At 54.1% G+C, this 17675-nt stretch overlaps 9 protein-coding genes across 9 annotated transcripts in view; 5 read left to right on the forward strand and 4 right to left on the reverse strand.

Moving 5' to 3' along the window:
• Positions 1 to 477: 477 nt before the first annotated feature.
• Positions 478 to 3147, forward strand: M421DRAFT_393250 (uncharacterized protein; the record flags this gene model as incomplete). The annotated part of the gene is made up of 2 exons (XM_033590043.1): positions 478 to 729; positions 901 to 3147. The coding sequence occupies 2 exons, from the start codon at positions 478 to 480 to the stop codon at positions 2701 to 2703; spliced, it is 2055 nt and encodes a 684-aa protein (XP_033447926.1). The 3' UTR covers positions 2704 to 3147.
• M421DRAFT_172550 (uncharacterized protein) lies at positions 2921 to 3937 on the forward strand. The gene is made up of 3 exons (XM_033587796.1): positions 2921 to 2987; positions 3042 to 3163; positions 3211 to 3937. Exons 1-3 carry the CDS (start codon positions 2928 to 2930, stop codon positions 3659 to 3661), a joined length of 633 nt encoding a protein of 210 aa, XP_033447927.1. The 5' UTR covers positions 2921 to 2927; the 3' UTR covers positions 3662 to 3937.
• Position 3938: 1 nt separating this feature from the next.
• Positions 3939 to 5527, reverse strand: M421DRAFT_172551 (uncharacterized protein). Its single transcript, XM_033587797.1, has one exon. It carries the CDS (start codon positions 5303 to 5305, stop codon positions 4253 to 4255), a length of 1053 nt encoding a protein of 350 aa, XP_033447928.1. The 5' UTR covers positions 5306 to 5527; the 3' UTR covers positions 3939 to 4252.
• Positions 5528 to 5927: 400 nt separating this feature from the next.
• Positions 5928 to 7426, forward strand: M421DRAFT_421515 (FAD/NAD(P)-binding domain-containing protein). The gene is made up of 2 exons (XM_033592858.1): positions 5928 to 6627; positions 6681 to 7426. Exons 1-2 carry the CDS (start codon positions 5984 to 5986, stop codon positions 7360 to 7362), a joined length of 1326 nt encoding a protein of 441 aa, XP_033447929.1. The 5' UTR covers positions 5928 to 5983; the 3' UTR covers positions 7363 to 7426.
• Positions 7427 to 10516: 3090 nt separating this feature from the next.
• On the reverse strand, positions 10517 to 12200 carry M421DRAFT_421517 (sure-like protein). The gene is made up of 2 exons (XM_033592859.1): positions 11748 to 12200; positions 10517 to 11703 (listed from the first exon to the last, which is right to left on the reverse strand). Exons 1-2 carry the CDS (start codon positions 11757 to 11759, stop codon positions 10669 to 10671), a joined length of 1047 nt encoding a protein of 348 aa, XP_033447930.1. The 5' UTR covers positions 11760 to 12200; the 3' UTR covers positions 10517 to 10668.
• A 435-nt stretch (positions 12201 to 12635) lies between these two features.
• Positions 12636 to 13503, forward strand: M421DRAFT_65046 (versicolorin reductase; the record flags this gene model as incomplete). Its single annotated transcript, XM_033596213.1, has 2 exons — positions 12636 to 13253; positions 13315 to 13503. 2 exons carry the CDS (start codon positions 12636 to 12638, stop codon positions 13501 to 13503), a joined length of 807 nt encoding a protein of 268 aa, XP_033447931.1.
• A 388-nt stretch (positions 13504 to 13891) lies between these two features.
• On the reverse strand, positions 13892 to 15082 carry M421DRAFT_64431 (uncharacterized protein; the record flags this gene model as incomplete). The annotated part of the gene is made up of 1 exon (XM_033596158.1): positions 13892 to 15082. The coding sequence occupies one exon, from the start codon at positions 15080 to 15082 to the stop codon at positions 13892 to 13894; it is 1191 nt and encodes a 396-aa protein (XP_033447932.1).
• An 899-nt stretch (positions 15083 to 15981) lies between these two features.
• Positions 15982 to 16794, forward strand: M421DRAFT_64406 (uncharacterized protein; the record flags this gene model as incomplete). The annotated part of the gene is made up of 1 exon (XM_033596154.1): positions 15982 to 16794. The coding sequence occupies one exon, from the start codon at positions 15982 to 15984 to the stop codon at positions 16792 to 16794; it is 813 nt and encodes a 270-aa protein (XP_033447933.1).
• A 145-nt stretch (positions 16795 to 16939) lies between these two features.
• M421DRAFT_101630 (L-lactate dehydrogenase) overlaps positions 16940 to 17675 on the reverse strand; it is a gene marked incomplete at both ends in the record, with an annotated part of 1289 nt that continues 553 nt past the window's right edge. The window contains one exon of the mRNA XM_033586663.1: positions 16940 to 17595. Coding sequence (XP_033447934.1) covers positions 16940 to 17595 — 656 coding nt within the window. The remainder of the gene's footprint in view (positions 17596 to 17675) is intronic.

Consider the following 17675-nt stretch of genomic DNA (forward strand, 5'->3'; position numbering starts at 1 on the left):
AACCAGGTAGTCTCCACTCTGCCCAGCATCAATAGTACCACGAGAGCAACACTCCAATTAGTACGTTAGGAAAGAACCAGGTGTCCACGTAGCAGTCGATTGACGAGAATGGAAAGCCAGAATTTGCTGTTGAACGTGGCATAGACACTGTGCCAAAGACTCGTCAAATGTGTGTTTATCAAAAGGTCTCCTGTTCACGTTTCAGCCTCCGGATCTTCATACTGCCATCGTATACGATCCCTCTCCGCGCACGTTCTGTTGCAAGGCAAGGAGTATTGCAACAAGACGTAACGAGGTCCCTGCCGGAGCCGGATCAAAGCAGTGACTCAAAATTTGCACGATGCATCCTTTTCCCCTGATGAATCCATATAGGCGCCATTCTTTTAGGCCGTTCCTCAAGCCTTCCCTTGGCCACCTCTAGCGTTAGCGCTGGCGCTCAATCGCCTCTCTGGCACAATACTCAGGGAGTCCGATACTATGAAAGCCACCCAGCGATGCATAGAGCTACCGTTAGACAACGCTGAATTCGAACAACGTCCACGGAATGAAGTAGAAGGAGGACAGCAGGGAGGGCATGTAGTTGGGCCGGAACCTGGTGAGTATGCTGGTATGCCACCGCAAGGTCCTCCTTCTCCATGTCAGCGTCATGGGGGCATATATGACTACTACGGTGACTTGCTATGTCGGGGGTGCAATACCAGGCATGCAACCTATGGTGCTGCCGCAGCAGTACCATGGATTTAGCGGTGTTCCTGAAGGCGCGTGTCCGCATCCGCCGTATGGCTAGCACTGAGCTGTGGCTTGCCCGGAGACAAATATTATGAGATTCGATAGGAAGTAAAGTACTTGTCACCGTGTGCTGCAGAAGTGATGACGGCAGCGACGCGTACGGTTCCATAGTTCGATGACGCTAATGACATAAGCGTGCGTTATGTGTGGGGTTTCCGAGAAGTCGAGTCACCCTCGCTGGCTGCCGCATCCCCTGTTGCGGAGTTTGTCGCACAACTTCCCAATAAATCAACGATGGACTTACGCGCCATTAATCACAAACGACAGAGATCGGACGACTCAAGCACAATTGCGACGCGGAAAAGGCGCGACGAAACTGGGCTGTTACCACCAAGTGGACTCGCTCATCTCCCTGAGGAAGTACTATTGCTCATTTTAGACACAATTCTGGGAGCTCTGGTTCGCTGTCATGCTCTGGCAGACGTACTGCAACACGTGGCAGCACTCCACAATCTGTGCCTGACGAATAAGAAGTTCAGCAGGCTCGCCACACCCTACCTGTGTACTTTCATCAGCAACCGAAATCGCCGGAAACTCCCTCAAACTATTGACGCAATGATCTTGGACTCTAAGAAAGCAGAGAGCATCAAGCATATATCTTGGGCGCTCCAAGTCAAAAGGTCGTCGCAAGTCATGCTCCGTCGATCACCGAAGGCGGAGACGATGTTCCTACAGAAGCTTGGGAGGCTAGGCATCCCAGAGCTTGCGGGTGGTCTGAGAGCTTGCTTCCGTGGCGACTCGGCTGAGTATCACCTTGCTACAGCACTTGTCTTAGCGCCCAACCTTGAATATCTCGAGGCTGCAGACGTGAACTACGAACAAGAGACAGTGGATGGTATTATCTGGAGACCTATCTGGCTAGAACTTTTGGCGATGAAAGCCTTGTTACGCCCAACAGGCTTATCTCAGCATTTTCAACGCCTCCACCATTTGTACCTGGGCATGGGGGAACTGAGATTCGAGCAAATCGGACCGTTACTTCGCTTACCTGCTCTACGAACGCTTCACCTAGTAGGCGAGCAACACAACGGTAGGATTGCAGCACAGCCTTGGAACAAGGAAGTCAGTGACAGATGCTCCACGATTGAGACTCTGATCTTTGAGTGCTGTGAAGTCAGCTCGCAGATCGTTGCACAGATTTTAGACGCGATAAAACATCTGAAGGTTCTCAAGCTAGAGCTAAATTACTGGTCCCCGAGTTCTGAGGACGACGGTGACTTCATTGGGCAGCAACTCTCATGGCCGACACTCAGTAGAGCGATTTCTGCGCATAAAGAAAGCCTGGAGCGACTCTACCTAGTTGATGGGGGAAGTAACCCATGGGAGGCGCATACAGATTGGGCGGACACGGAATTTCTAGTCCAGGAGCATTTGGAATGTCTGCGCGATCTTCCAAATTTGCGGTACCTCGACACCAGCCTGATGCCTTTTCCCAAGAACGAATGGGTCAGCTTCCACCACATGTTTCTACCGAGGCTTGAACATTTAGTCATAAACGTCGAGGATATTCAGAGTTCTGTCATGAATGCCAGTTCCTTGCAAGACCTGGCCGCAAATTGCAGATCGCGCCTGCCCTTGCTACAGGATGTCTTGGTATTGCTACCCCAAAAACGCCACCCTACCATTCTGGACTTCTCAGCTTGCAAAACTGCTTTTGAAAGTCAGGGGGTTTACATCGTAATCTTGATCAGCAATAACGATGAGGAAGAGCCAATATGGAAGCTGCATCCTTCCACAGTCGAACAAAATTCCAAGCTTGGTAGTGACAGTTGGGGTTGTCGGCTCAAAGAGATGGTCGGCCCTATGTATTCTAGTGATCGGCGAGCTCGAGCTGTGTTTCATGGACCGCACAGTGCATACCATGACCCTAATGGGTGGTCGATCATCGACGATTTGCGAAAAGGAAAGTCGTGAGATGAGACTTGAGCCAGTGATAACATATCTCCTGGTCTTCGACGTTTCTAGAACCCAATACAATTGCAAGCATCGGGCGTCAACATGGTCGTCGTCCTCAAACCTCGGAACACGGAATAATGGTTCCGAGATGGAGATTGGAATTAGTACCGCGGTCACCATCTAAATATGGCGCAGTGTCCATCGCTGTTCGTTCGTTTGGTCATTCGCGTCGGGTCTCAAAGATGACTGGTATATTGCAAATAACGAGACTGGTCTGTGAAAGTGCAGAGGCCAGGGGCAAAGTGAGCAATGCATCATGTGTCCACGCCCCATCATACGCTAAGGAATGACCTTAGGTGCTTGAGGCTCTCCAACATGCTGCCATCGATGCAGCTTCCCAGGATGGTGAAATCGAGCAGTATCTGGTTACTACGCCACTAGAGGACACGTCAGGGGTGGATATATACGTTATCGAAGAGTGAGTAGAATCTCAGTCGCGCGCAACGTTCCGTCTGATGGTGTAAGGTTCACATCTCAAAGTGCACTCGAATGTCACCAAGCAGCACAGACTGTGGACGCCCTCAGAAACATGCTGTCCGCACCACCTGAGACCCACAGTAATCCCATCGCAATCAAGACAACCTCCGGACCCCCACTTCTCCTGACCACATCCCCAGCTGTCCTGCTCGTGGGCATCGAGTACAAGCCAGGAACATCCTCAAATGCAGTAACAGGCTGGGAAAAAATGGCTGAAGGTGCAGTAAAGAGCGTACCGGGAGTCAATGTGTTTACAGTCGCGAAAGATGCGGAGGCAAATATTGTGCGGACGGTAGAAGTGCTCGATTCCTGGGATAGCTTGAATGTACTGGTGAAGACTGATGCGGCGAAGAATAACATTGAACACAATGGGAAAGACAGGACAGGCGTTAAGAGTGCTATCAGATTGCGCGCTGTTGCTGGGTTTGTTGGACGCTAAAAGATACGAATCAAATGCAAGTTATGCAATAAGTCATCTCGACAGCATTCCGTTCCAGGCACTACTCGTGTTAGTGTCGGGGATCCACATCTCTAGCCGGAAAGCGAAGTTTCCACGATCGTTGCGACGAAGACCGGTAATTGTCTTGTAGTGGTCGTTACGGTGTTTCCAGAAGGCGCCGAGGTTCACGCGCGTCACGCGATGGACACCCATCTTCAGCATGTCATGGCGTAACCAGTAGAACCAATCGATGTGACGTCGCTCCTGGGTCGTGCGTCAGCCGTATTGTCAATAAATCGAAAACAAGAAGACGCACTGAGAAAACAGTATCATCGACTGTTTTACCATGACCATCGAAAAAGTGATCATTGACGAGAAGTTGGGACATTGAGCCAAGCCAGCCCTTGTTGAATATCCCTCCCATCACCACTACAGCAGCTCAGTCGTCGCGGGCAGCTAGGCCCTGAGTACATGCGGGGTCCGGCCTGCTGCATGACTTGTGTCCAATGTATCTGATGTGCAACACGATGGTGCGTGGGCAGAAGAGAGCCAACAATGAGCCAACCCCGAGTCACAATAGCCTTGGAAGTCTCAGTATCTTGCCCACTCATAGAACGTGATCTGCTTCTTTTCAAATATGGGAAGTTTGACAGCGAAGAATTCCAAGCCGTATGGAATGTATGTGAATCTATAGCTTACCTTATTCCAGGGGAGTTGGTTCCGGATGAATTCATCGCAGAATTTGTCACTGTATGCTTCCGCCGCCGCATCGACGATGTTGCTGAACAGGGCATCTCTGTCCATGATCTTATCGTAGAAAGCAAGCTTAGAATGGCGCAAGGACTGCAAGATGCCTCGCAACCATACCCCTCGGATGTCGTCGTCCCATATCCGTTGGTCACACCACTGATGTAGCGAAGAATAGTCCCAAGCTTCACTTGACGAGCTCCATCTGTACGCACTTCTCAAGGTATCGTACACTATTGATCGATCGCAACTTGCGTCTGCCACGGCAAATTGAACAGTCTCCAGTGTTGGCGGCCTACCGAGACGACGATTGTGGTTGAAGAGCTCTACCGCTCCAAGATTGTTCTCGAGAAATGCTCGCCGTCTTCCTCCAGCAGTGAGTTGACGTGTTTCTGGGTCTTGCCAATCGACAGTCATGCTTGTTGTCCAAAGCAAAAAACGCAAGAATTGAACTTTGTCTACGGTCCAAGGGCCGTCAAGCAGCTTCTTTGGTAGTCGACAACGAACGAAAGCGAGACGCTGTAGATGACTGCGTGAAAAGAACATGGATGTCGCATCTTCGAAGTTTGGAGGCCATTGGGCATCGAAGCATCCTTCTTCTGGTGTTAGACCGCAAAGACACCCCTTACTTCCGTACGTCTTGACAATCCAGCTTTTGAAGAACGACCAAGTCATCCATCTGCTGGCAAATATAACTCTCTGAGCTGCAGATCGCACAGTATGGCCGTCACACTGGTCTCTGAGATAGTAGTCACACGTGTTGTGGTAGACGTATTCGCTCGACAACCGAGCGCCCAAGATCGCGGATGCTTGAATGAGGGCGAGGTTGTAGCTGGAAGATGCAAATATGGGCTGCAGTAGCTCCACTGGAAGGCGCTCGATTGCTGCTATAGTCATGTTGAGATTGAGTTGAGATCTCGTGCTGCGATGATGTCAGGACTGCCACGCGGATGCAAGTACTGTGATGGCTGCCTGGGGATCAATGTGGAGGCTTTCGTGTGGTTGAGGAACGGATTGGATAAAGAAGAGTAGCGAAACAGGGCAGGAATGAGGCTCTGCTCGGCCGCATCGAAGGAATGCCACGCCATATCGCGTGGACGCCTGACATGCGGCGTGGTGTAACCGGCAGCGTGACCTCGGGCGGAGTTACCCCGCTACTTCTCCACACGCTAGGTAGTTGGACCCCCCTTTCGCTGGCGCCAGGACGAACGGCAGGCGCAGCCGGCCCACTTCTGCTCATCCTTTAACACTCTACAGTACTATTATAATCACACTACGATACCGGGATCGAACTCCCGATAATTGCGCGATTTGCATAGCGTAGCTCCTCAATGCGTGTCGCGCGCTTCAAGTCCTTCGTGCTTGGCGCTGACTGCTGCCTCTGTATCTGGTCTGAATTGCAATAGATCATGCAAGACACCGGACCGAATTTGGGACAATGTCGGCGAGTTACCGTCAGCACATGCTTATGCCTAACAGCCCTCTAAATGCTCTCTTCACCTACACTCTATTTTGCCCACAGAAACTTAGACGTCTCTTAAATACACAGCGACAGCCAGCCCCAGAACCTCCAGCATGCAAATCATCATTGTTGGTGCTGGTCTGGCAGGCCTTTCAACGGCGCTCGCATTATCTCATTCCGCTACGAAGCACCACATCATACTTCTCGAATCTGCATCCGCCCTCGCAGAAATTGGTGCTGGTGTCCAACTCACCCCAATAGCAACCCGGCAGTTCAAGGCGTGGGGTCTTGAATCTCAACTTCTGGCTGCTTCTGCCCTGCCCAAAGCATGGAATCTGCGGCGTGGCTCAGATGGACAGGTACTGAATCGTGTCCCGATGGATCGATTCGAGGAATGGTATGGCGCACCTTATGTAGTCGTGCATCGTGCAGATCTACATAGAATCCTGCATGAAGCAGTAGTGGCAAAGGGAGTAGAAGTGCGCCTCAACAGTCGCGTTCAGGAGTATGGGACTGAAGAGGGGTGGGTACAGCTGCTGAGCGGCGAGAATCTACAGGGTGATCTGGTCGTAGCCTGTGATGGAATCAACAGCTTGGCTCGAAGTCAGTTGCTTAAAAGTCTGCGGAGCAACATAACCCAGGAAGAAGAACTGGAGGCGACAGGTTGGGCGGCCTATAGACTGATGGCGGATGTTGGGGATGTCAAACAAGATCCTTTGACGAGGGAAGTCGTGGATGAACACGCTGGAAACTGCTGGTACGCGTCTCCCCTTCGAAGGATCTGTGCATGAGAGGCACTGACCAACACAGGGCGGACACAAACAAATCGGTGATGACGTACATGATCAGTGGTTCTGGAAAGCTTAATCTCGTACTTTCGCATCCAGATGATGTCGATACCAGCACCTGGACGCGGGAACAGTATCTTGCCGAACTGCAGAGGTACTATAGCGATGTTGATTCGCGCGCACTGCGGCTCATCAATCTCAGCAATGGTCCTATTACCAACTGGCCAGTCCATCAGGTTGCCAAATTGCCGGCTTGGGCGTCTCAAAGCGGTAGGTTTTTGCTGATTGGCGACGCAGCACACGCCATGGCTTTCTACCTGAGCATGGGCGTATCACTCGCTATTGAAGACGCAACAGCACTAACTACAGCATTGGAGCTATGTACGTTGAGCCCAGATAAAACGTCATTGGCTGAAGCGATCAGACTGTTTGAAAAGGTTAGGAAGCCTAGGGTTGAGAAGATCAGAGATGCGAGTTTGCACGCGGGAGCAATGCTCCATCTCCCACCGGGCGTTGAGCGGAGCCTACGGGACGAGTCTGCACGGTGTGATGGTGCAGTGAACGAGTCAAGAGTCGGCGACGCACTGCTAGGCTGGATCAGCTACGGCATCACGGACAAGACAATCAGAGAGGATTGTTATGGATACGACGTTGTTGCTGAGATGCGGTGGCAAGCTCAGGAAGACGGAACACCGCTATCCTAGACCAGATATATCTCCAAAGACGTAGCATTGCCTAAGCAGCTCACCTACCACACTACAACCTCCACAAAGCTTTTCAATCATGCTTATAACTTGCTGTTTCTTTTCTGCTATTAGGTGCTAAAAATATGCGTAACGGCTGGGAGATTGGCGCACCATTTATTTCTCGAAGAATGTAATCTAAACGGGCACCAAGTCTGTAGGCGTCTACTGGGACGACCGCGGTCTCCAATTCTCGCGTGTCCAATGGGACCAGACCTCCCTCCAATTCTGGCTTCAACTTTCTCACTTCTTTGCCAGAACAACGGTCTCCCGAGGCCAGCTAAACCATAGCCACTTGTTCATGCGTCAGCCCATAGCCTGCAGCATAATGGGATCGACAATTGGGTCTGGATGTGGACGATGAAAGCTGATGCTGCCCTCACCGTCACGATGATCGAATCGTACGATGGATCCTCCGCCATTTCTTGCCGTAAAGCCCGTTTCGCTCATGCTATTGACAAAGACACTCCAATCGACAGCCTTTTGTCGCTCCTCTATAGTGCTCGGAAACATGTAGCGAAGGGCGGTATAAGGGCTCTTGGAGAGCTGGATGGTCTTGATGGGGGTCGCACGAGCTTCTTGCTGATGGACGACCTCTTTCTATCTTTTAGCCTACGGCAATCCGCGCGTCTTCGGCTTGATGTTGACTTGTGAAGCTAGATCGAAACCGCCGGGACTCGACGGTGCGCTTTACCGAGGAAGGAAGACATCGTTGCTCTCCACAATTCTGAACTTTTGGATATCTGTATTGCGAAGGTATTTCATGGGTAGTGTATCGTCTCAGTAGACTTCAGAGTCGCTTGAATCGATGTAAGGAAGGTGACGCAGGATATCGATGGCGGTGTCGGAGCGGCCTAGGGCGCGGATGGTATCTACCTCGTCATCAGTCCAGCCTGAAGGTGGTGGGGTCTGTATCAAGGCGGAATCTAGATATGCGGCGCGGACAAGGAGTTCGTAACGGCGGATCATGCGTTTGACGAGGAGCCCGTGATCGAAGGGCATCATAGAGCGGGGAAGATTCTGTGAAATGCAATAGTCTTGCAACGGTAGAGCGAGTATGAGGTACCGTGTATTATGTATGAATTACGGGATTGACGTAGGCTAACGTACATCAGTGCGGCATAGGCTTACATACTGGTCTTTAATTACGTCGTATACCCAATTATTCAGCACTTTCAAAAGCTGAGACGATATACTCATTGTCCAAACTTGGCTATTTGTCCATCACATCATGCTTGGAATGCCTGCTAGTCCTACAAAATCAGACATCTCTCACTTCTTCACGAGCACAAATCTCTCCCTGCTCCAGCCAAAACGCTTATTCATCCTCCAGCCCATAGCATGCAGCATATGTGGCTGAACGATACACTCAGGGTGAGGTCGATGGAAGTTGATGCTTCCCTTACCATCGCGATCCTCGAACTTAACAGATGATCCTCCACCTCCAGTATTCTTGGCTACTAAGCCAGTATCGCTCATGCTGTCAACAAAAGTGTTGCAGTCGACCTTAGCCCTGAACTCTTGTGGAGTAGACGGGAATATGACGCGGAAGGTCGCTAGCGAGCGCTTGTTAGACAGCTCGATGACGTTGCGATGCTTCTCGAAGACTGGCTCGATCAAAAGGAGTTCTCATGCGCCTTTCCGAGGTGCTCCCTTGGTCTTGAGCTTGGTCCTGCTGACTCGCCTTTGTATGTGCTCTTGGTCATCGATGGAGCCCATGGCAAACGGGAGAGGGAGCGATGCGTTTCCGACGTTGGTGATATTCGCCTGAGCGAGGTCAGAGAGAACTCTCTTGCGCACCTCGGTTAGTCGATTGAGATAATCTGGTGTCTTGCTGAATGAGATGCTTTTAATAGCCAGCTCTACATCTTGGGGACTGTAATTTGCCTGCTTAAATCGGCTACGCATTGCAGTAGAGAACTCTGTCCAAAAGCGTTGCATAGCTCCTTGTTGTCTGTCGAATGCGACAAGCCGTTTCTCATTCCGTGAGCCGGCTGGTGCAGTGGTACAGCAGAAGTCTTGAAGTGCCTGTAGAACCTTGTCCAGATGCAGTACAAGGCGTTTCTTGGACCCTAGCTCCTCATGTGTCGAGATTTGCGCTGTACGCCACGCAAACCGATCTTGGGTGCCCCTAAAATCGAGTGCGCTACGCGAGCGAAAGGCGGGGCGGTGCATACGCACCGCAGACAGGAGCTGAAAGCATGCGATGTAGTCAGAGAGCTCTTCGTACAAGACTTGATCCAATGCACCACGTTTGCTTGCTGTAGTGGTCGTGAAATAGTCGTTTAAGAGGCCAAGGAGAATTGTGTGACTAAACCGTGTTTCATCTGTTGGATCTTGAAAGAGCCGATTGAGTATACACCAAAGCTTCTCCTTGCGAAATAGCTTGTATCAAGCTAGGGCAACAGAAGACACTTGCAGTGTGTTGAACGGGGGGTATCGTCGAGCGGTTTTCCGGCGTCCATGCACTTGTTCTGCGGCATATCAGGGTATGCCGTGCGAAGCAATGCACCGCGTGTTCACTGGTCACTTGCCCGCCAGTAGTGCAAGATCTGTTCGCCGTGTTGCTCCATAATTCGCTGAAGACGCGCCTGGCTTGCAAAGATGTCGTCGGCGTGGTCGTCGAGTACTTGCCTCGCTTCCAATGCGTTCATTCTCGATGTGTACTTAGACCTGCCGCTGTGCTGGTCTTTCGGATTGTAGAAATAGACCCAACAGTTGTCGCAAATGCATCGTGGCATATATGGCGTCTTCCCGGCATAGCAAATAGTCATAAGCGCTTCATACTTCTGGTCATCCAAGTCTACGGTCATCGCCAAGCAACGCTCCTTTGTCGACAGGTTCTGTAGCGATGATTGATCGAAGCCGTCATCGGTATCTGATAGGATTATCGTCGCGTTCAGAACCTCCAAGAGCTCTGGAGAGGACCTGTCCATTGCCTGTGACACTAGTTGACCGATGATGGTCGAATTGAGTGTTTGCCAGGACCTTTGCGTACGCCATCGACGGAAACCTTGTCCGTCGAGCGTTCGGGATGATTGCTCGCTGCCAGAGCAGGAGCAAGCGACTCAAGGTAGGCGACAAGCGAAAACGAAGCGAAGGGGAAGTTGCATCAGTGCAAGCGTCGAGCACTTCCCAGGATCGGCGGCCCGGGGGCTAATTGGCAGTTGTTGATTGTTTGTCTATCCAGAACCAATACGAGCTTTCCCATCTCCCCATACTCTACCCCTCTGCAACGGGACTCTTTAGCCCAGCCTTGTTGCCTTCTCACGTCCCCAGTGAGATCTCACCCTTGAACTTGTCCGCAGTGACATGCATGAAGTTCGCTCTCAACGGTGTGACACTCGTATACCCCTGCGCAACCGCCCATCCGTCATTCCCAGGCTCACTCTGCTCCACGCTCTCATACACATCCTTGAACTGTGGCGCCCACTTGAAGTGCTTGTGCGTGTACCTCATGTGCGGCTGGCCACTAGGTGTTGCTGTGCCACTTCCCGCTTGACTCTCCGGCAGTAGGTCGTTGTTGGCGCGCAGCTCCTTCTTGCCGAGCTTCTCTTCTTGCTTGCGGATCTGGCGCTCGATGTCCGAGGGCGAGTCGTCCGCCTCGCTGGGGACCTCGACCACCTGGAAGCACGATCCAGACTTCCAGCTGTTCTGTAACATGTTGGTCCAGAGAATCTTGCGGCCGCCTACACCCTCAATCAACGGCACGTTGACGGTGTAGAGATGTGTGTTTGCGTCCCAATTGTCGTACAGGTACTGGATCAGCTTGGCACTCAGGTCGGATGCGGCGCTGATGATGGCAGCATCGTGGTTGCGGTCGAAGAAGGCATAGGAAAGAGCGATGGACTTGACGCCGCATACGGCCGCCTCCATGGCTCCACCAATGGTGCCAGACGAGAGTGAGAAGACGGCGGTGCTGTTGCGGCCGTAGTTGGGACCGGAGACGACGAGGTCAATGGGGCCCCGGGACTCGAAGTAGTGGTACAGCCCGATCTGAGCGCATGATGCGGGCGTCGAATCGACGAGGATCCATTCTTCCTCGGTCGAGTTTGGCGGCAGCGGCGTGTTGTGGGTGGAGCCGTGGTTGGTGAGGCGGCCTTCGCCCGTGGTCTGCAACGGCGCGGGGCGGTAGTATGTGGGCTTTATCGCCTTGCCCACGAGATGCGCCTTGCCAATCCAGGAGCGCTGCGTGTGAGGGAGCACGACGCTGACCGTGTGACCGTAGCTCTGCAGTGTCGACACGAGCGAGTGCACATACGGCGAGGACTCGTCGGATGGCGGGCCATCATCGTTTGTTACCTGTATTGTAAGTACATAGCATTGGCAATCGATTATTTGCTTACGAGAATGTGCATTTTGCGTTTATATGATACTGTCCGTTCAATTGATGCTTGGGCTTTCGTCGAGTGGAAGAGCTTCTGAGGGCGCTGGAGGGGCTGTCAAGAGCGGTGACGTGCTGTGCAGTTCCGATCGGAATGGCCGCGGCCGTCCAACCAACAGTTGCCAGCACTTTGTGCTCAACACCACCATACCCGCTGGCAACCAGCATCTGCTCTGAATTCACTTATATTGTGAAACTACATCGTGTTGTTTGCAGTTGACAACGCGGTTGCCATGGTTAGACAGCTGTACCTGCATGCGGGACGCGTATGTACCCGTGCCGTCAGCCGAAATCAACAAACTCTCCTCTGAGACGGCAGTCATGACCGCAGCTTCGATGAACGAGACAGCCATGCCTCTAAAAAAAGCATCACGAATAGTTCAGACGGCGCAAGCCGGCATTACTGATTCACCAACGCTCAATATCTCATCGCCGCAGCATCTCCGGACCCGACCATGGCCCCTCCGCCGTCCGACGCCCGCAGCCGGCAGTCGCGAGTGAGTGCACGACATGGTCAAACATGCGGAAACAAATGGCAGCGGGTCACTTCGCTGTGAAAGGCAGGGCGAGACACGCTCCGGTGTTGCAGTCAAAGAGCCGCACGCCCTGAGGCAGCTATTTTCGGATCCTGATTCGGGTCCCCGCCCGTGCCCGCCTGGTGAGGCAGCGCGACTGAGGAACCGAAACAGCAGCACCGAAACATCATGAAGAAGGTGAACATATAAAAATATGCCTGCTAAACGCAGCTTGTTCTTACTCACAAACCAGTCTTTCCAAGTCGCCCTACTTCAACCAACCAACAGGACCATCACAACCGCAAACACGTGACCTGCTCCCTTCACATCTCAACATGGTCGTCACAGTCCCCACCGCCTCCCTCGAAGGGCAAGTCGCCCTCATCACCGGCGCCGGTCGTGGTATCGGGCGTGGCTGCGCCATCGAGCTGGGCAAGCGCGGTGCCTCAGTCATCGTCAACTATGTCTCCAGCGAGGGACCCGCCCAAGAAGTCGTCAAGATCATCGAGGGCTTCAACAACGGCGCAAAGGCCATCGCCATCCAGGCTGATGTCAGCAAGGTCTCCGAGATCAACCGGTTGTTCGAGGAGGGTAAGAAGGCCTTCGGCAAGATTAACATCGTCATGTCCAACTCCGGTACCGAGTCATGGGACGTCACCGAGGAGATCACAGAGGAGAAGTACGACCACGTCTTCAACCTGAACACCCGCGCACAGTTCTTCGTCGGTCAGACGGCTTACAAGCACATCGAGGACAACGGCCGCATCATCCTGATGTCGTCCATCGCCGCTGGTCTGCTTGGCGTCAAGGACCACGCTCTTTACAACGCATCCAAGATGGCCGTTATTGGCTTCATCAAGGCCTTCGCGACAGACTTTGGCAAGCGCGGTATCACAGTCAACGGTGTCGCCCCTGGCGGCATCAAGTCGGACATGTTCACACAAAACGCTTGGGTGAGTATCCTGCCACGGTCCATACAAAAAGTCCTTCACGCTGACCACACGCCGCTCCCAGCACTACATTCCGAACGGTTCACCCGATTGGCCAGCAGAGAAAATAGAGACCTTGATGGCGAACCATTGCCCCCTTGGGAGGTGTGCGGTGCCTGAGGATGTTGCTAGAGTGGTTGCATTCCTTGCAAGCGAAGACGGTGGATGGGTCAACGGCCAGGTCCTGACCATCTCCGGTGGATCGTCGCAGTAGACACCTTGTCGTTGTTCTTGGAGCGATCTTGCATACTTAGCAGACAGCCGCATGGCCGAGATTGAATCATTAATATGTTCGAGCAAGGCTCTTCGCTTGACGATTGGCAGTCGTAGTGAGGAAAAGCTGACCGTGATAGTAGCGGACTTGCAGCCAGTACAGGTTTTGTTGAGTTACGAGATGTCCGCAGGCAGTGTTTGAATACCTCCTTTTTTTCAGAAATATAGCCTGCAGCAGAGTTTTTCTCACTCGAGAGCCCGGCGTAGTTATAGGATGTTTTCTGCGTGCCATGGCGCCGAGTACCTCCAGGCTGACACTTGAAAGAAAGAAGCACGCCAATGCGTTCGTGCAGACATACCTAAAGCTGCGAACATCTTCAGACTAGGGCTTATTCTACCGACCGTTCCTCCACAGCAGGCGTACCGAACGATTCAGCAACGCGCTCCAACCACCTCTCGCTCGCGCCAAACACCGGGTCCAGTATGAAGTCGTGATCCGCGCCCGCAACAATCTGACTCGTATACGCAATCCCACCGTCCTCGTTTGCGCCAGTCGGAGCGCCCCGCCAACACCCATCGAACCACTCGCGTCCCCTCTCGCCCACCATAGCATCGGTCTCGGCGTGAAATGCATCGACCCCCCATCTCCGGCCTGCGTGCGACTCGTCTGCGATGATGCCCCGCAGCTGGCCCGCAGCATCATCGATGTCTGCCCAAGGTCGACCCGGTGTGCTCCAGGGAACGGAGCGGGGTTTGCGCAGACAGAGTTGTGCATCCTGACCTGCGCCGTCTATATTCTCCGCGAAGAGAAACGTGGTTATGAGGGTCCTTAGCCCGTTCACAGCCCCCGGGTCGTCGAGGTCGAGAGCACACATAGCATCCCCGCTGCGCTCGCTCTGTACCGACACCAGCCCCTCAGCGTCCAGTCGAGGCTGTTCCGCCACCGTTGCCGCATTTTCCACCGGCACCGAAGCACCACCACTGCTCACCCCCGTCGCCATGTGCACCACCGACGCCACCGTCCCATTGACCCAGCGCGCGACGCTCGAAAACCTGCCTATCATGCCCGCGGGCAGGAGCGCAGCGGCTTGCAAATGCTTCACGCCCGAGTGCCTAGGAAGCACCCAGGGCGCGAAAAACGCCGCATACGGAGCCACAGGATGCATTAGATGCGGATATAGTAGTAGCACATTCACCGCATACACAGCGCCGAACGAGTGCGCCGCCAGACTAACCTGCCGGATGCCCAAGTGCCGCAGAAGAAGCGGTATCGCGGCCAATTGCGTGGATATGCGTTCCTCGAGCCGCACTGCGTCGGTGCCGCCGAGTCCTGGCCTGTCGGCGTGGATGATGCGGATCCTGTGCTTTTTCGCCAGGGCGTCGAGCGGTGCGTACGCCATGCGGCCGCCCAGCAGGCCGCCGAAGAAGAGCACGACGGCGCTGCTGGAGGCGCAGCCGTAGTCGGAGTAGGAGACGTGGTGACGGGTGTTGTTGGTGGTGTATGTGAGACGGCGGTGGAAGCGTGTGTCGCATAGAAACTCGAGCGCAGCATCGGCTTGGTGGGGAGGTGAGTGCGGCATGGTTGCTCGGCGGTGTAGTGAAGGGGGGGGGGGGGGGGACTGATGTTGGAGAATGGAATGAAGATGCGAGCTGAGGGGAATAGACAAAGTCTGGCGATCTGAGGGGAATAGACAAAGTCTGGCGAGCTGAGGGGAATAGACAAAGTCTGGCGAGCTGAGGGGAATAGACAAAGTCTGGCGATCTGTTTGAGTCGCATTGTGTTTATAAGAGCGTCAGCCGTCCTCCCGCTCACGGAGTCGCGGTGCAACTAAACGCCCGTCTGCACCCATTATCCAAAACCCGGCTTTCAAGAGTGTCAAATGTATGGCGATTCAACATTGGAGCATACGGGCACACTCGAGAACGGTAGCCTGCGAAGTCTTGTAATACGTGGTGTGGCAACGATGCTGCTGCGTGAGGAGATGGTAAAGGACATTGTCTCGACCTTGGGTCGGACATTGGAACACGGAAGTCGGAGGAAGTCAACGTCCAGACCCACTTCCACGGCGTCCAAAGGCGCTTTTGACGAAGGCTGCATGCAGCGCACAGCCTCGATGTGAGCTTTCGAAGATGAGAGGCCAATAATGCGGGTTCCTAATAGCCCCGACCTCCCTTCTGCGATCTCGTCGCGTCCTCACGGGAAGACGCGTTTCATGATGACATCACCATCCCAACGAAGGCGAACTCCATCGTGACGCGCGCGCGATGAGCTGCTAGGTAGGAAAGTCTCCATCAGCCCGACCACTAGATGTCGATGCCAATGTCGCTCACACGCACGCTCACACGCACACCCACACTCACACGCACACGCACACTCACATGCACACTCACACGCACAACCGTTCCCCACGCACCACAACACCGCGCATACTCCTCAATCTTCACCAATTTCCCGCCCAACTTCTTCGCCAGCGCAGCCATGAGCCCAGGCGCGTCCACGCCCTCCCCTGTAGAATTTCCCACAACACCGTACCAACCCCGCTACGACACCTGGCCGTACACCGCATCCGACTTTGCGCGACTTGACGAGACGGATGATGGGAATTTCTACCGCCAACCGCGTCTCGTGACACACATCGACCCCCCCGCCCTCGCGCGCCTGACACACTACTACGCCAGTGTCCTACCCACGAAAGGGACTATTCTCGACATGTGCACGAGCTGGAAATCCTTCTTCCCCAGAACGGTCACGACAGCGGTGGAGGCAGGCGACGTGCGCGTCTTCGGCGTGGGCCTGAACGCCGAAGAAATGACGCTGAACGACGTTTTTCAGTTCCGGGGCGAAGAGAGGTGGCGCGTCGTCGATTTGAACCAGGCCCCGCATGACCCGCGCGCTGCGTGGCGAGACGGAGAGATTGGGTTCGATGCGGTGACGTGTGTGGTTTCGATTGACTACTTGAATCATCCTTTGGAGGTGTGCAAGAACTTGCTCGACGGCGCCAACGAGGGTGCGACCATACACTTGGCGATCAGTAATCGGTGCTTCCCCAACAAGGTCGTGAGGAGGTGGATGATGCTGGGTGAGCAGGGGAGGCTGGAGTTTGTGGGGGATTATCTGCACTTCGCGGGGTGGAGGGACGTCGAGATTGTGGATCTTTGCGCGAGGGATGAGCAGGGGAGGAGGATTACTGATGATCATGGGACAATTACGAGTCCGTCGGCGGCGGGGAGGCTGATGGGTCACCTCGATCCGCTGTGGGTTGTGCGAGCGAGGAAGGGTGCGGCAAAGTAGGCAATGTATCATACATTTGTATCGTGCAACGATGACTTGACGACGCGCACAAACACTGCAGCGACGCGTTCAAACACTGCAACGAGGCGTCCAAACACTGCAACGACGCGTTCAAACACTGCAACGAGGCGCAATGCACACCACTTTAGGCGTTGATGACGTCCTTGAGCGCGTCGGCGCTCCTCTTCAGCTTCGCCTTCTCCTCCGCATCGAGTCCGACGTCAATGGTCCGGAGCAAGCCCTGGCGGCCAATGACAGCAGGCAAGCTGAGCGCGACGCCCAGGTCCTCCTGGTAGTGGCTGACGGGGCGGATAATGCGCTGGTCGGACAATATGCTCTTGCACAGACTGGCCGCCACGCCTCCAATCCCATAGTTGGTCGCGCCCTTGTCCGCAATGATGCTCGTTGCCTTGTTCTTGGTGCCCTCGGCGATGCCATTTCTATCCAAAGTCGTCCCCGGCGGCAGCGCTCGCTCTAGCGGCACGCCGCCAACGCTCGCCGCGCTCCACGCCACAAACTGGCTCTCGCCGTGCTCGCCCAGCACATAGGCGTCGACGCTGGACGCTGCGACCTCGGCCTTGGCGGCAAGCACGCCGCGCAGGCGCGCGCTGTCGAGAAAGGTGCCCGACCCAATGACTTGTGATTTGGGCAGATTCGAGTACTGCTGGGCAAAGTATGTGATGACGTCGACGGGGTTGGCGACGAGGAGCAGGATGGTGTGGGAGGCAAAGGGCTGCATGTCGGCGATGGCGGATTGGAGGATCGATTTGTTGCGGCCGATTAGGTCGGTGCGGGACTCGCCTGGAGGTGGGAGGGATGTGAGTAGAGCGTGGTAGGGGTGTGAGTAGAGCATGGTAGGGTGTGAGTAGAGCGTGGTAGGG

Source organism: Didymella exigua (genome assembly GCF_010094145.1).
Source record: "Didymella exigua CBS 183.55 unplaced genomic scaffold M421scaffold_16, whole genome shotgun sequence".
In the NCBI taxonomy this organism is placed as follows: domain Eukaryota; kingdom Fungi; phylum Ascomycota; class Dothideomycetes; order Pleosporales; family Didymellaceae; genus Didymella; species Didymella exigua.

Coding starts and splice junctions, on each gene's coding strand:
- M421DRAFT_172551 (XM_033587797.1), bottom strand. CDS start 5,305: ATGACTATAGCAGCAATCGAGCGCCTTCCAGTGGAGCTACTGCAGCCC.
- M421DRAFT_421515 (XM_033592858.1), top strand. CDS start 5,984: ATGCAAATCATCATTGTTGGTGCTGGTCTGGCAGGCCTTTCAACGGCG. Junction 6,628..6,680: donor GAACACGCTGGAAACTGCTG/GTACGCGTCTCC, acceptor TGACCAACACAG/GGCGGACACAAACAAATCGG.
- M421DRAFT_172550 (XM_033587796.1), top strand. CDS start 2,928: ATGACTGGTATATTGCAAATAACGAGACTGGTCTGTGAAAGTGCAGAG. Junction 2,988..3,041: donor GTGCAGAGGCCAGGGGCAAA/GTGAGCAATGCA, acceptor GAATGACCTTAG/GTGCTTGAGGCTCTCCAACA. Junction 3,164..3,210: donor GATATATACGTTATCGAAGA/GTGAGTAGAATC, acceptor TGATGGTGTAAG/GTTCACATCTCAAAGTGCAC.